Raw genomic sequence first — 14,491 nt, forward strand, 5'->3', positions numbered from 1 at the left:
TTATTAGACATGCAGGAGAGTTTTATTTGTTTGGCTTCTATTTCTGTACAATGAACATGAAATACAATCAAGAAAGAGAATTAGGACCATAACTGTTATATGAACAAACAAAAACAATGTGCCTGGAGCTTGTTCTTTCAGAAGATTAATGTGCAACTGTAAGGACAAATATGAGGCTCAGTAAAACTCCCTTGAACCTCCCAATGGGCTATAGGTATAGAGCTGGTTTAAGCCAGTGTTCCTACTTGACTCATGATCATTCCAGCTTTTGTTAAGAGAGACACTTAATGAATCAAATTAAAGGCTCGGAGTTGAACATCATCTTTGATGTTCATGGGCAGAATGAAGATGGGTGGGTTGACATGCACTGCAGATCGAACCTCACATGATAATTTCACAGACTGTCCCCCAAAACTCAGGGCCAGCCCTGTTTATTATAGTCCACATGATACCAAGGGCCTGTTGGCTCATTTCAAGCATGAGCAGGATTTGAAAAAAAAAGCCCTCTTCCCTTTCACATCTTCTTCATCTTCTTCTTGCAGCGTTGGTTGAAGACAGGTGAGGATCCCATCAGGCTATCAGGGGAATGAGAACCATAACTGCTCTCGGAGCCATGGGGGCTCTGTGGCATCCCAGCTTCGCTCATGCCTGACATGGGCTCCTCGAAGACATCACTACCTAGGACCCCATGCCCATGAACATTGCTCTCCTCACTTTCCTGAGGCTCCATTTTCACCTGAGCCAAGTTCCAGAGAGGGGAAGCATTGACCTCAGCACCTGGAGAGAGAGAGAGAGAGAGAGTACTCATTAGTCACCTAGTAAAGAGTGCATGGGAACAGATGTACGGGTGCAAAGGACAGCCCGATCAGTGGAGAAAGAGCAAGAGCAGGCTAACCCCTAAGACTGGGCTCACGAGGTTGGAGATAGAACAGCTGTGAAACAAAAAGACAAAGCATATAAAAGCAGTATTTACTTTGATCACCTCCCGCTTAGAGCAGGGGCTGACTAAGCCCTTTGCCCCTTTTCCGTGCAGCCATCCGTGGAGTACTTGTGGCACATTAGAGACTAACAAATGTATTTGAGCATAAGCTTTCGTGAGCTACAGCCCACTTCATTGGATGCATGCAGTGGAAAATACAGTGGGGAGATTTATATACACAGAGAACATGAAACAATGGGTGTTACCATACACACTGTAACGAGAGTGATCAGGTAAGGTGAGCTATTACCAGCAGGAGAGAAAACACAAACCTTTTGTAGTAATAATCAAGGTGGGCCATTTCCAGAAGCTGACAAGAACGTATGAGGAACAGTGGGAGTGGGGGGAATAAACACGGGGAAATAGTTTTACTTTGTGTAATGACACATCCACTCCCAGTCTTTACTCAAGCCTAAGTTAATAGTGTCCAGTTTGCAAATTAATTCCAATTCAGCAGTCTCTCGTTGGAGTCTGTTTCTGAAGTTTTTTTGTTGAAGAATTGCCACTTTTAGGTCTGTAATCGAGTGATCAAAGAGACTGAAGTGTTCTCCAACTGGTTTTTGAATGTTATAATTCTTGACGTCTGATTTGTGTCCATTTATTCTTTTACATAGAGACTGTCCAGTTTGGCCAATGTACATGGCAGAGGGGCACTGCTTGCACGTGATGGCATATATCACATTGGTAGATGTGCAGGTGAACGAGCCTCTGATAGTGTGGCTATTGAATGAGTCAGTTTTAGAAGGGCCAGGCATCCTCCAAGAACTCAGCAGCATCAGCTAGTGCCAAGAGCACAGGGCTCTACCCAAGATGCCCAGGCCCTCCATGGAGCCTGGCCTTGAAGGACACAGCAGTATCACCATGGGGTGATGCCTTGATGGCCTCAGCAGGACCTAAAGTGCCAGCAGTGCCGGACTCCAAGCTGTTCTGTGAGAGATGGGAAATGGGGGAATCCTCTACTCAGTGATTCCCTAAGGCCTGCTGAGGAGATGCTCTATGGTGGGAGGCACTGTTTGAGGGAGCTGTGGGTATAGTTTGTATTTATTTTAAAGGAACTGATCATTCTAGGTAGGTGCCAACTAGGGATAGTCTGTTTAGAAAGAAAAACAAACAAACTAGGCAGCGAGCCCTAAGATGACCTAAGAAGGAGGAAGAACAGTTGTTAAGGAGACCAGGAGTTCATAAGGAATTTTAAGAGTGATTGGTTTAAATAAATGTTATAAACATTCTTCATTATTATTGGTCATGCACATTGTTCACCCATGCCACTGTCTGATGTTCTTAAAGTCACCTTCATCTTCTCTCCTGCCCTTCCCTCTTATTGTTTGTTACTCATTTTCTTGCATCTTCTCTTCAGTTACACTGAGTGCTTCAGGTTAGGGACTGTGACGTCCTAGGTGTTTGTATAGCACCTAGCACAATGGGGTCCAGAGTCTACTTGGGACTCTTGGGTGTTACCCCAATGCAAAATAAAAAGGTGGTAATAATTTCTTCCCAAAACTTCCACCAAGAAGGTCAGGTTAGGAGGTCAGTGAAAGCTGGGTTAATGGACCACCAAACCTTTGCCCATTTTTCATTTTTATGATGGCCTTTTGTGTAAGATTATATCCAAGTTGTTTTTTTTCCAACACAGTGATGGGTGGATTTTGTTTTATTTTAATTTTGTCCTTAAGAGGGATAATTATAGACTTTGTTATTTCTGCAAATTTATTTTGAAAGAAAAAAAGACAAAATACCCACTACCGCAACTAATACTAATTGGGCCCCTTGTTGAGAGTCTTAGCATAACAACCAAGGACTAAAGGGAGACTGAAATCCTGTCTCGCTCCTCACATGTGGTCCCTGGAGGTCAGGGTTAAATTCACATGAAAAATAAAATGTAGATGCAAACTAAGAAGCCAGCTTGGGATATTTCCAAACCTAGTTTGCAGACTCAAGAGGCTTACCTCAAGTTTGAATAAGCATCTAAGCTTCTGGGTGCTGAGCCAAACATTTTGAACTTCCCCTGTTACTAGCAGTTATACAAAGAGAATCCTTCCATTAACATCACAATGGTGTTTGCATTGTAAACCTTCCACAACTGCTTAGCCCAAACCAGGGCTGAGGGAGACCCTATGTGGTGGGCAGCAGGCAGCACAGGCTATGCTGGTCTAGGACAGGGGTGGCCAACCTGAGCCTGAGAAGGAGACAGAATTTACCAATGTACATGGCCAAAGAGCCACAGTAATACGTCAGCAGCTCCCCGGCCCCGCTCCTAGCCCCTCCCACACGCTGGCAGCCCTGCTGATCAGCACCTCCTCCTCCTTCCCCACACCTCCCAATCAGCTGTTTTGTGGCATGCAGGAGGCTCTGGGGGGAGGAGCGAGGGCATGGCAGGCTCAGGGGAAGGGGTGGAGTGGGGGCAGGGCCTGTGGCAGAGCCAGGGGTTGAGCACTGAACACCCCCCGGCACACTGGAAAGTTGGCGCCTGTAGCTCCAGCTCCGGAGTCGGTGCCGACACAAGGAGCCGCATATTCACTTCTGAAGAGCCACATGTGGCTCTGGAGCCACAGGTTGGCCACCCCTGGTCTATGAGCTAGACAGCCAGGAAGAACTACAGGGCCTATTGGTGTCCAGAAGCTTCACTAAAAATCCCCATTATGTTCATTTCAAGTGAATCTACCCTCTTCTCAACCACGAGGATACATCATTAACATGCTCTCAGGTTTAAGGCTACAGTCCCAGTCTAAGCAATAATCGGAGGGTTTCCTTCTTTCACCAATGTTGATTCACCATTAAGGCCTATTCCCTTTAGCTCCCTTTGTCACTGAGTGTTGTCACCAATGAGTAAAACTACTTAATGTTTACACAGGACATTTCATCTTCAGAGCACTTTAACATCAAAGCACACAACAAACTAACGGATTAATCCTCACAACACTCTCACAACATGACAAGGAAATAGTATTCCAATGTTTGTCTCCATTCCCCCATCTGCAAAGAGATGAAGTGATTTGCCCATGACCACAACAAAGGGCATACTCAGATGCAGGATTAGAACTCAGGAGCCTCCGGCTCCTAGTTTTGTGCTCAAACCACTGGACATTGCTGCCTTCCTAATAGGCTCATTCCCATCTTGAAGATGCCCATATCCTAATTCCAGTAGTTTCCTCTCCCTCCATCTGATGTTATGCACTCAACATTGCCCAGCTCCACAGTGGGACTCCTTTAGAGAGATGTGGTTTCCAGCACACAGAGGCCCTTGTGCAGTGAACAGGGATTTTCAGAAAAGAATAGAACACTTATATTCATAATTAGAGAACATCAATCTGATATCAGAGGAGCAAAGGGCATTTAATATACAGCTAGTATGTTATCCTCTGGGTCTCAAGTGGTAGATGCTAATACCGAGCTTTTCAGATGAATCAGTCATGAATCAGTTCACCATTCCCTCTCACACAAAATAAGAGCACTTCACATTTCAGAGGCACTGCAGAAAACAATACAAGTTCCCAGCAAAACATCTGAGGGATTTATGTTTTTTAAAACTCAACAGTGTGTTATTCTTTAAACAACCACTAGACTCTGACGTCTCCCCTCAGTGCACACGTAACTTGGATTAAGGTTAATAGAAGAGACCTCATCACTTTTAACTGGGTTTCTGAGTGAAACACTTATTTCTGCAGGGAATGGCTGAGTTCAGGTGGTTGCATATACGAATCAAAACACAGGTTCTTCGAGTGGGGGGGTTCTTCATAATTTTCCAGAGAACGCAGAGTCGGTGCATGGTGCTGGACTGATAGCCATACAGACTGAAACTTGTATGTAGATTCCGAACAGGTACAAATACAGGCTGTAGTGGTACAAGATTCTCCCACACTGCCAATCAACGTGCCTCAATTCTGACCTGGAGCGATGACTTCTAGGAGCAAGAGGGGAGTTCAGTCTCCATGGCCCAATCAGGCCTCGCTATCATTGCTGAAGCTGCTAACTGTAGTGATGGTTTTGTGATGTGAACACTCATCTACTAGAATGGAACAGAGTGCTGCCAGCCCATTTCACGCAAATGATCAAATGTGGACACAAGAACAAATGGATATAAACCGGCCATCGGGAAGTTTAGACTTGAAATTAGACGAAGGTTTCTAATCGTCAGAGGAGTGAAGTTCTGGAATAGCCTTCCAAGGGAAGCAGCGGGGGCAAAAGACCTATCTGGCTTTAAAATTAAACTCAATAAGTTTATGGATGAGATGGTATGATGGGATAACATGATTTTGACAATTAATTGATCTTTAAATATGCATGGTAAATAGGCCCAATGGCCTGTGATGGGATGTTAGATGGGGTGGGATCTGAGTTACTACAGAGAATTCTTTCCTGGGTACCTGGTTGGTGAATCTTGCCCATTGGCTCAGGGTTCAGCTGATCGCCATATTTGGGGTCAGGAAGGAATTTTCCTCCAGGGCAGATTGGAAGAGGCCCTGGGGGTTTTTCGCCTTCCTCTGTAGCATGGGGTACAGGTCACTTGCTGGAGGATTCTCTGCACCTTGAAGTCTTTGAACCATGATTTGAGTACTTCAATAGCTCAGACATAGGTGAGAGGTTTATCGCAGGAGTGGGTGGGTGAGATTCTGTGGCCTGCATTGTGCAGGAGGTCAGACTAGATGATCATAATGGTCCCTTCTGACCTTAGTATCTATGAATCTAAATAGCAGTCAGAAGGTGATGATCAATCACTACCAACTTGGGACAAATGAGCTGTAAGTCCCATTAACAATTTTTGACTCAACCAGTTCCCCCTTCCCTCATTATTTGTGTTCCTGTTCTTATTCCTGGATCAAAGAATGTGGACCACAATTTTTTGATAACATGAAGTTCTGGCCTTGAGTCATGAGCTACCTGGCAAGTTTGATTAGTGTGTTCAGTACTGTAAAACTTCAGAGAATACTAATAAAGTAGAAGCTCCCCACAGCAGTCAGCTGGCAGAACTAAACAAGCCCCAAATAATCCAGCAACAGGCATCCTCAGGCAAGCTCCTCATTACAAGTGAAACTATTCCTGTGCTGTTCGTTTCAGGAAGTGGTAAACTCCTGGCACCACCTCAAAAAAGGAAAATCAACTGAATCCTTTTTGTAACTGTTTATTCATTAGGAATGAGAATAAAAAGCAGCTTTTTTTTTGTTGCTTCATATGCAAAAGGAAAGTCTGTTGGCCCTCCTCTTATACACATTTTACAAGTGTTCAAAAGTATTTTCCCTTCGTTATACTGGATTGGCAGAAGGTTACCCTTATTCAAACATATACTACCATAATTCTATGATAGTAGCAGCAAACACTTGAGTAATATCATTGTAAGTTGCAGTGCTTGAACCATTACTGTAGAACAGGGGTGAGCAAACTACGGCCTGTGGGCTGCATCCAGCCCATCACACCTTTTAATCCAGCCCTCGAGCTCCAGCTGGGGAGCAGGGTTAGGGGCTTGCTTGGCTCTGCGCGGCTCCCAGAAGCAGTGGTATGTCCCCCCTCCAGCTCCTACATGTAGGGGCAGCCAGGGGGCTCCACATCCTGCCCCCACCCCAAGTGCTGGCTCTGCAGCTCCCATCGGCCAGGAACCGTGGCCAATGGAAGCTGCCGAGCCAGCACCTGTAGATGGGGCAGCACGCAGAGCCGCCTGGCCGGAGCCACGCCTCCACGTAGGAGCCAGAGTGGGGACATGCCGCTGCTTCCAGGAGCTGCTTGAAGTAAGCGCCACCCTGAGCCTGAACCCCTAACCATCTCCTGTGCCCCAATCCGGAGCCCCCTCCTGTACCCTGAACTCCTCATTTCTTGCCCAATCCAAGAGCCCACACCCCCTCCTGCACCCCAACCCCCAATTTCACGAGCATTCATGGCCCATCATACAATTTTCATACCCAGATGTGGCCCTCAGGCCAAAAAGTTTGCCCGCCCCTCCTGTAGAATATAACACCATAAGGGCTTACATGCGTCCATTGATTGTAGCCATTGCTGTAGAATATTTTCTACTGTATACTTTTTATGCTGGCACAATGGCTGCTATCATTAGAGTAACATTAGTGCAAACTCTGCATCCTGCAGTATTACTGCAGAATACTCCAATCTATTTGTATGGGGTAAATCTCTAGCACTTCATTAACTACATTACATTTTGCTCCCTGTTTTGTATCTTGTATTTGTGCAAGGTTTTAAACAAACCTCACTGCTGCTTTTTAATTTAAAACGGAACCCTCCTCCCACATGACCAAAAACAACTCCCATCAGCTGTAGCTTTGCTAAAGTAAAATACATGAGGCCATTTGGAAAAGCTGAGGGAGTGTTTACAACAGAAGGCTGCCCCTTACCTGTAGCCTGCGGGGACGCCTCTACTTCCAGATTGGCAGAAAAACGCTCACTCTGAGCTCCAAGGACTCCCACAGGCAAAGACTGGTCGCCAGATGCCAGATCTCCCTCCAGCTCCTCACTTATAGGAAAGGTGATATCACTGACTGGCTCCTCCTTAATCTTCACAGGTTTTGTATCTTCTGCTGCCTTTTCAGGGTTGACAATCTTCTCGTACTCTTCGGAGAGCTGCTTGCTAACCTGCCAGTAATCATTGGAGACACAAAGGCTGGAGTTTTCAGACAAAGCAGTGAAAGCAACTGTGTTACAGTGTTCCCTCTCCCCAAAAGATCACTGGTTTCTAATCAAAGGAAACAGGTACTCGAGCAGATTATACACATTAATAATAATTATGATGGTTTGTCCTTTCAGAACTTCTTCCATCTGACGATTTAAAAGGACTTCAACGGGGTTAATTTACTAAGGCTCCAATAAGTTATTCACACCTGTCTGGTGAATAAGTATCAGCAGCCTTATTTCATAGATGGGGAAACAGGGGCCCAGAAATTAACACACACACACACACACACAGCAAGTCTGGGACACAACAAGAAATAGAACCCATGTGTGTCCTGAGTCCCACTCCTAAACTTTAACTACTTAACTTCTGAGCTGTCTGTCACCATTTTTAATCACAACCTACAGAACCTGGCTATCTTCTGTTCAATCAACAACAGAAATGCAATGAACATTTTCTCCCACCATTTCAGTGAAATGAATATAGGGATGAAATTCAGCAGCAACCCTTCACCTCTAGAAACTTAGGTTCTTATCAACCATACACCATCAATTAAGTGAATTTTGCAGTCTAAGTCTAGCTACTACTAGTACTTGTCTGTATCACACATTTCTGTAATGTTCAATAGCCTTTTGCTCCAGATAGGCCCAGGTTAGAATTACAGTGACTGTTACAGGTCTAGACTGAGGTGCAGTGGTACTGCTGTTTTAAAACAAAACCTACTTCCTCATCTACACACACCTTGAAGTAGCAGAGGTTACTGCAAGTCAAGAGTGAGATGTAGTGAATCATAGAATCTCAGGGTTGGAAGGGACCTCAGGAGGTCATCTAGTCCAACCCCCTGCTCAAAGCAGGACCAATCCCTAATTTTTGCCCCAGATCCCTAAATGGCCCCCTCAAGGATTGAACTCACAACCCTGGGTTTAGCAGGCCAATGCTCAAACCACTGAGCTATCCCTTCCGCCCTCCCTAGGTTACAGCTATGCAGGAAACCCAGACCTCAAAACAGCAGGGAGTGCTGTAGGTGGGGACTGATATTACTAGCTAAAGTCCATCTGTTTTATAAACATTTACATTGAACTAAAAGGTATTCATAATGCAAAAAGAGTCTTTTAACCAATACAATCAGCATTTTTGAAACAAAAAAATCTTTTAGTGAAGAGGAATCCAGATGATGTAGCTTTTTTGATAAACATCAGAACCACTAACAATTTATATGCCACTGACATTTGCAGGTCTCTGATTTATGCAAACTCTGTGCAAGTCACAGGGTGCCATGCAGGACGAGTGTGGGAGTGCAACTGAGCTGCTCCAGAAGTCTCTCAAATACCAAGGTAGGGAACACAGAATAAATCCCTAGGAAGCTCAGACCAGACAGATTTTGCCTCAGGTCATGTACTCTACAGGAGGTACAATTCTCCTCTCAATGAGCCTCAATATTATTCTCCTTCACATTCATAGCATTTACACGAGTCCATGAAGGAGAGAATATCTTTATGTCTATGTCACTAAAACAATATGCCAGCGTTTAACTCTGGAAAAACTAGTTCAAAAGAAACCAGCTCCCTGCAGGGATAACAGAAATTTATATTGCATTTTTCACTCCAAAGAGCTTTATCATATCTGGAGTTGGTTCAGCATTCACCGAAAAATGCAGCCACTGCTGGGAATAGGAGGCAGCAGATGTTTAACAGCTCACAGAAAAACTACATGGCAGCGTATTCTCAGACTGAACTTTCTGTACAGTTTCAACAAACCACCTCATTTCACGAGCTATATATTAAAATTAGGTTGGTTTGTGTGTGCTCACTGCTTTACATTACTAAAATACAGCTAAACATCCCAGTGACCCACAGAAATAGAAATCAAGTTGATAAATCAGTACTGACTCTTTTCTTCTTCTGAATTTTGTTTTCCTTACATGGAAACTGTTTCATGTCAAGCTGAACACTGTTTAATGCACTCCGTCATTCTGATAAATACCAGGGGCTTTCTAGTACTATGCATATCTCCTCACTCACTGCATGATTACCATTCTATTCAACTAGACTCTAGAGAAACTGAGGAAATCAAAGTATCCTGTTTCTGTTGTTGGATGGTTTACACAAATCCATGGAAGATCAGATAAATTATGGATCCAGTATTTGATGTAATTTAATCACAAATTCTCTGCTTGAATAGGCTCTCTCTGTAGAAGAATTTACTTGTTTGATCATCTATTTTCAAACAATAGATCTCTTCAATATTAAACGAGTTGTGGGAGCTTCTGGTGGAGAAAAGAAGATGGGGAAGATCCCAACAATTTTCCTTCCTTATCTCCTTCATTGAGCTGACTCACTTTTCTGAAACACAGCTTCCTCCCAGGCCAACCACCCGCATACTTCTAGATCAGCAAAAGGGTGGATAACTAAGGGGCTTCCTCCCTTAGAGGGCAGACATGCTACTACCACAACGCTCCTAGCCCCCTAGCAGCCCACATGGGGAGGTTATTGCCTTCTGGTTGTTTACTAAAACCCTCCCTGACCCCCCCCCCCAAAAGTAAGAGATCTAGTTGGACGTTAACTCACTGATCCAGACAGTTCTCTATATAGCAACAAGAGATTGCACTGGGAGTGTCTTTCATTAAGCAGTATTTTTTACATCTCTATCCTCACCTGCAGCATGTAGCTGTGATAATCCTTAATGCGATGCTGCCAGAACTTCTGCAGAGAGAGCACGCTGCCAATGCCCACTTCGTGGAACACCTGTTCCATTACGTCCGGGAAAGGCGTCTGCCCAAGCCGAGCTTCTCGGTCCACAGTGAAGCGCAGCAGCTTGGTGAACTTCAAGCAGTACTCATGAGCAATGTCTGTCAGGGTCTCCAGGACGCTCTCATTGGCACACTCGAACCCCGCATGGGCCAGGATGGTGGCCATGGACTGGTAGAGAAGCTGCCGGCAGGAGGTCCAACTCAGCTCAGTTACTGGTTCCCCTTTCCCTCTAAAAGCAGAGAGGACAACATGAGCAGGCCTTCACCCACCTCAGGAAAATGGGGGAGAGGAAAAAACTGTTGACTGTTAAAAGGTCTGTGCTTTTAATTTAGCAGAGGTGACCTGACCTGCAAAGGAAATGCAGTTGGGTTTGGGTCCTTTATGGCATCTTATGTATGGAGGAGGCCTGGAAGGTTTATGGCTGCTTTTTTTTTTCCTTACAAATATCAAAAATGTCAAGTCTCATCTTTCTTTTTTATGCTAGAAGACTCCTTGGGTGACTCAAATGCGGACTGAGCTTTCTCAGCCCTTAATTAAACCAAGAGCTTTTATCCCAGAGGTCTGAATTAAACAGGTGCTAAACACACAAAAAAGGAGTTTTAACAACATGAATGCAACATGAATGCAAATCTCTTCCCCTCTTAATCAGGTTTCACTTCTTTGTTATCTCTAATGTCACAGGCCTATTAGCTCTCCAGTCATCCACAGAACCTTCCAAGACAGACAAGATGTAAATTTGTAATGTACAAAAACCAAGCAGAGCACACACACTTTGTTAAATCAAAGTATACACAAAAAGGTACGAGCCCATTTTTTCCATGTCACGTCTAAGCAATGCACTTGGTGCTATGGAAGAAGCAGGAAGAGAGAGACAGTACCATTTGCAACGTAACACAAAGCATGCTGGAAGATCCAGAGGAAGGTGCTGTCTTAAAACAAGGGTTCACAGCTTGGGGGTTATGACCACACTGCCCTTCCTCATATTGCTAAATGGGAGAGGGGGGTCCTGGCTACATCCCAGCTAGATGGGAAGCAGAAGGTAGGAGAGGTCCCAGTATGGGAGAGGCTGAGAACCACTAGCTTACAACATTTACAATATTCTTGTAATGAGTGGGTGAGAATTTTTTACTGAGGTGGGTTAGTATTTGAGAGTTTCACAGGGGAAAGAAAAGCTTTGAAGAATTTGAAAGACAAAAGAGCATGTGTCTGGCCCAACAGACTTTAAAATTCATAGTTTCTGTTCACTTGGTATGGTTTTTGTTTGCTTTTTAATACTTCACTCAGTTCCAGTGGTTAAAGTAGACCAGTCAATTTCACGTTTAGTTTCTGATCAGTTTCCTTTTCTGATCTCCTTACAAACCCAACTTCCTAATTCCTCACCTCCTCCACAAACACTTGCACCACCCAGTGTTTCCAATGACTTGCCACCAGTTGATGCCTTACAGATATCATCTGCTAACTGCTTAGTGGCTTACTTAAGATGAGAGATTGGTCTCACTGCAGTGCCTAGCACGCAGGTGTCTACACCATAGAACATCCATCACAACTGGCACCTTTCAGTCTCAGAAAAAATGCATGGACCTCAGAGCTTCAGCTCCCCTCTGATCCTTAAAGAGGGCCCCCACAAAACAGGGCTGAGCCATGGTATGTGTGTGTCAGGTAGTGAGAGGGAAGCTTGCACTATTGCTGTCAGTACCAAAACCCTTCTGTGGATAACTAGAGGGCTTCATCATTTGCCAGGTTCACAACTCCACATTTTTCACTAGTATGAAATGCTTTTAAATAATGAAGTTAAAGAAAACAATTAATAGTACAGGAAAAGCCTCAGTTCAAGGTATTACCTGGGGAATAAGAATAGCTGTGTGGACCTCAGGTCATTAACTCCTAGTTATTAAACTCTGTGAAGTGACTCTTCTGGATTTTTATTTAATTATGTCATTTGCCTTAGAATGGAGAAAGCAGACCCTCTGATACACCAATTGAAAGATCATCTAGTTTCTCTGTAGCCCAAGCATCATTCATGCTGTTTTGTACCCTTTTTGTATTGCCATACTCTTCAGTAGCTCACGGAGAGCCCTAGGCCTCTTACAACATCGACACAGGGGCTTAGTTCTCCATTTTCTTCCACAGCAGGAGAGAACCACTGTCAAAGCCAGGGACTGGTCCTTTCTTTTTAGGTGGGTAGAGGGGTATGGTTAAATATAATTACTAGCTGTCAAATGAGGCACTTTGCAAGCTTAAACTAATACACTAGAGAAATAATTCAGTTAGCCCATTTGGGATACACCACCACCACCTCCAGCTACTGTTTAACAATGCACAGCAATATTTAGCAACAAAAAAGAATGCTGGAAAAGAACCTAATTACCCAATTAGTATGTGGCCAGGACACTGAGGTCAAAGAATATAGTCAATCTAAAATCTAACCCATTTAGAGAGAGAGAAAGAGAGAGAAACAGACAGTTTCCGGAAACTGTGCCTCTCTCTGTGTATCCATCCCAATTTTTGTATTTTTATGAACACAGTTTCCTGGTTGCGTTTTTTGTTTGTTTTTGTTTTGGTGGGTTTTTTCCCCTCACAGGAACAACAGGAGAAGATGATTAATGAATTAGTTATACAGGGGAAAGAGTGAAACTTCCTATAAACAAAGTGCTGTCCAATGTAAACAGACTGGGGGGCTGGGGGCGGGGAGAGAGAAAATTCCCCCCACTCAACTCCTTTGAGTTATACTCATATTTGCCCATGCTTGTATCAACAGGAAAACATTTTCAGGCAGAAGAGCGAGTTTTAAATTGAACGTGTCACTATACCAACAAACCTCTGCAAAAAAGGCCATAAGATTTTTTATTTTACTTTTTCACATGGCCATAACTAGTAAGAACCTTGGCTTTACACCTCATTCAAAGTTTGGCATCTCCAGAAACACAGCACTCCTAAACACTTATCTCTACTGACTTTGACAGCAGAATGCCACTTCCTACAGCTTCTAATGCTTTCTAAGAAGTCATCCAGCTACCAACCAAACTTGAGCCTGCTTAACACTTAATCAGTGTCACATAGCTGTGAATAAACGGAAGAATCTTTACCCCTAAGATTTAGTCACTGTGGGTTGGCAAGTACCAGACTTGCAAGTGTGCAATTTGAAAGCTTAGAATGTGATCATCTCTGCAGAAGAGGATCTAGGCTATTTTCAGTTACCATAAATACTATGAGATACTGGCCCATTTGACAATAATAAATCCTCACTTAGATCAGAGATCTACATAAAGATCTAGGAACACCTCTACGTTTTTATGGACCACCACTGCAGGAGACAATACGGAGGAAAAACCATCTACCCAAACCAAGAATATATAAACTGAAATGTTGTTTTTTCCCCATCCCCGTCAATGGGCCTATAATGTACAGAATATCACTTTAGAGCAGACTGACAAATCTGCCAACTCAGATCAATCAAACTTAACCTTCAGAGTGAATGAGGTTGCCAGCCTCATAAAATGACACATTTTCTGTGGCAGTCTCTTAACATGACAGCATGCCATCTACTGCCCCCACATGAAGTAATCAGAAACATTCTTGTGTCCAAGCCACTCTCTAGCAAGGCCATTTCCTTTAAAGGAAGGAAAATCTGGTGGGCCCTTTCCTGTTTAACTAGCCTGTTAAAGTGAAAGTAATTGGGCCAATTCAATATGTGGAGCAACAACTTAGGTTTACTCATGTAAAATAATGGAAGGAAGTCATAGGCTGTCAAAGGTGAGCACTGAGCTAGCAGCAGGTCTAGGGAAAGAAAAGACCGCTTTCTCATGAGCACTTCAATTTTATGAAACATTACACTGCTGAGCTGATTTCTACCAAATGAGGCGCAAAAATTCCCATCACTTGAGAACTATTTTCCCCCCATGCAAAAGAGCAAAAGATGATGCTGGAAAAACAAGGTTAAATTAGTTACAAAGTGTGCTGGAGCAGTGGTTCACAACCAGGGGTACATGTATCCTTGAGGGTACAAAGAGGTTTTCAAGGGGGGGTTCATCAACTTATCTAGATTTTTGCCTAATTTTACATCAGGCTACATAAAAAGCAGTAGCGAAGTCAGTACAAACTAAAATTTCATATGACTTGTTTATACTGCTCTATATACCTAACACTGAA

At 43.8% G+C, this 14,491-nt stretch overlaps 1 protein-coding gene across 2 annotated transcripts in view; it reads right to left on the minus strand.

The window, feature by feature from the left end:
- The window catches only part of SUPT7L (SPT7 like, STAGA complex subunit gamma), a 20,302-nt gene continuing 5,811 nt past the window's right edge, over positions 1-14,491 (minus strand). For both annotated transcript variants that reach the window (XM_075127041.1, XM_048843447.2), the window contains exons 3-5: positions 10,247-10,571; positions 7,318-7,555; positions 1-777 (exon numbers count right to left, since the gene is read on the minus strand). In XM_075127041.1, coding sequence (XP_074983142.1) covers positions 515-777; positions 7,318-7,555; positions 10,247-10,571 — 826 coding nt within the window. In that variant the 3' untranslated portion in view covers positions 1-514. The remainder of the gene's footprint in view (positions 778-7,317; positions 7,556-10,246; positions 10,572-14,491) is intronic.

This window comes from Caretta caretta, chromosome 3, assembly GCF_965140235.1.
Source record: "Caretta caretta isolate rCarCar2 chromosome 3, rCarCar1.hap1, whole genome shotgun sequence".
Taxonomy (NCBI): Eukaryota; Metazoa; Chordata; order Testudines; family Cheloniidae; genus Caretta; species Caretta caretta.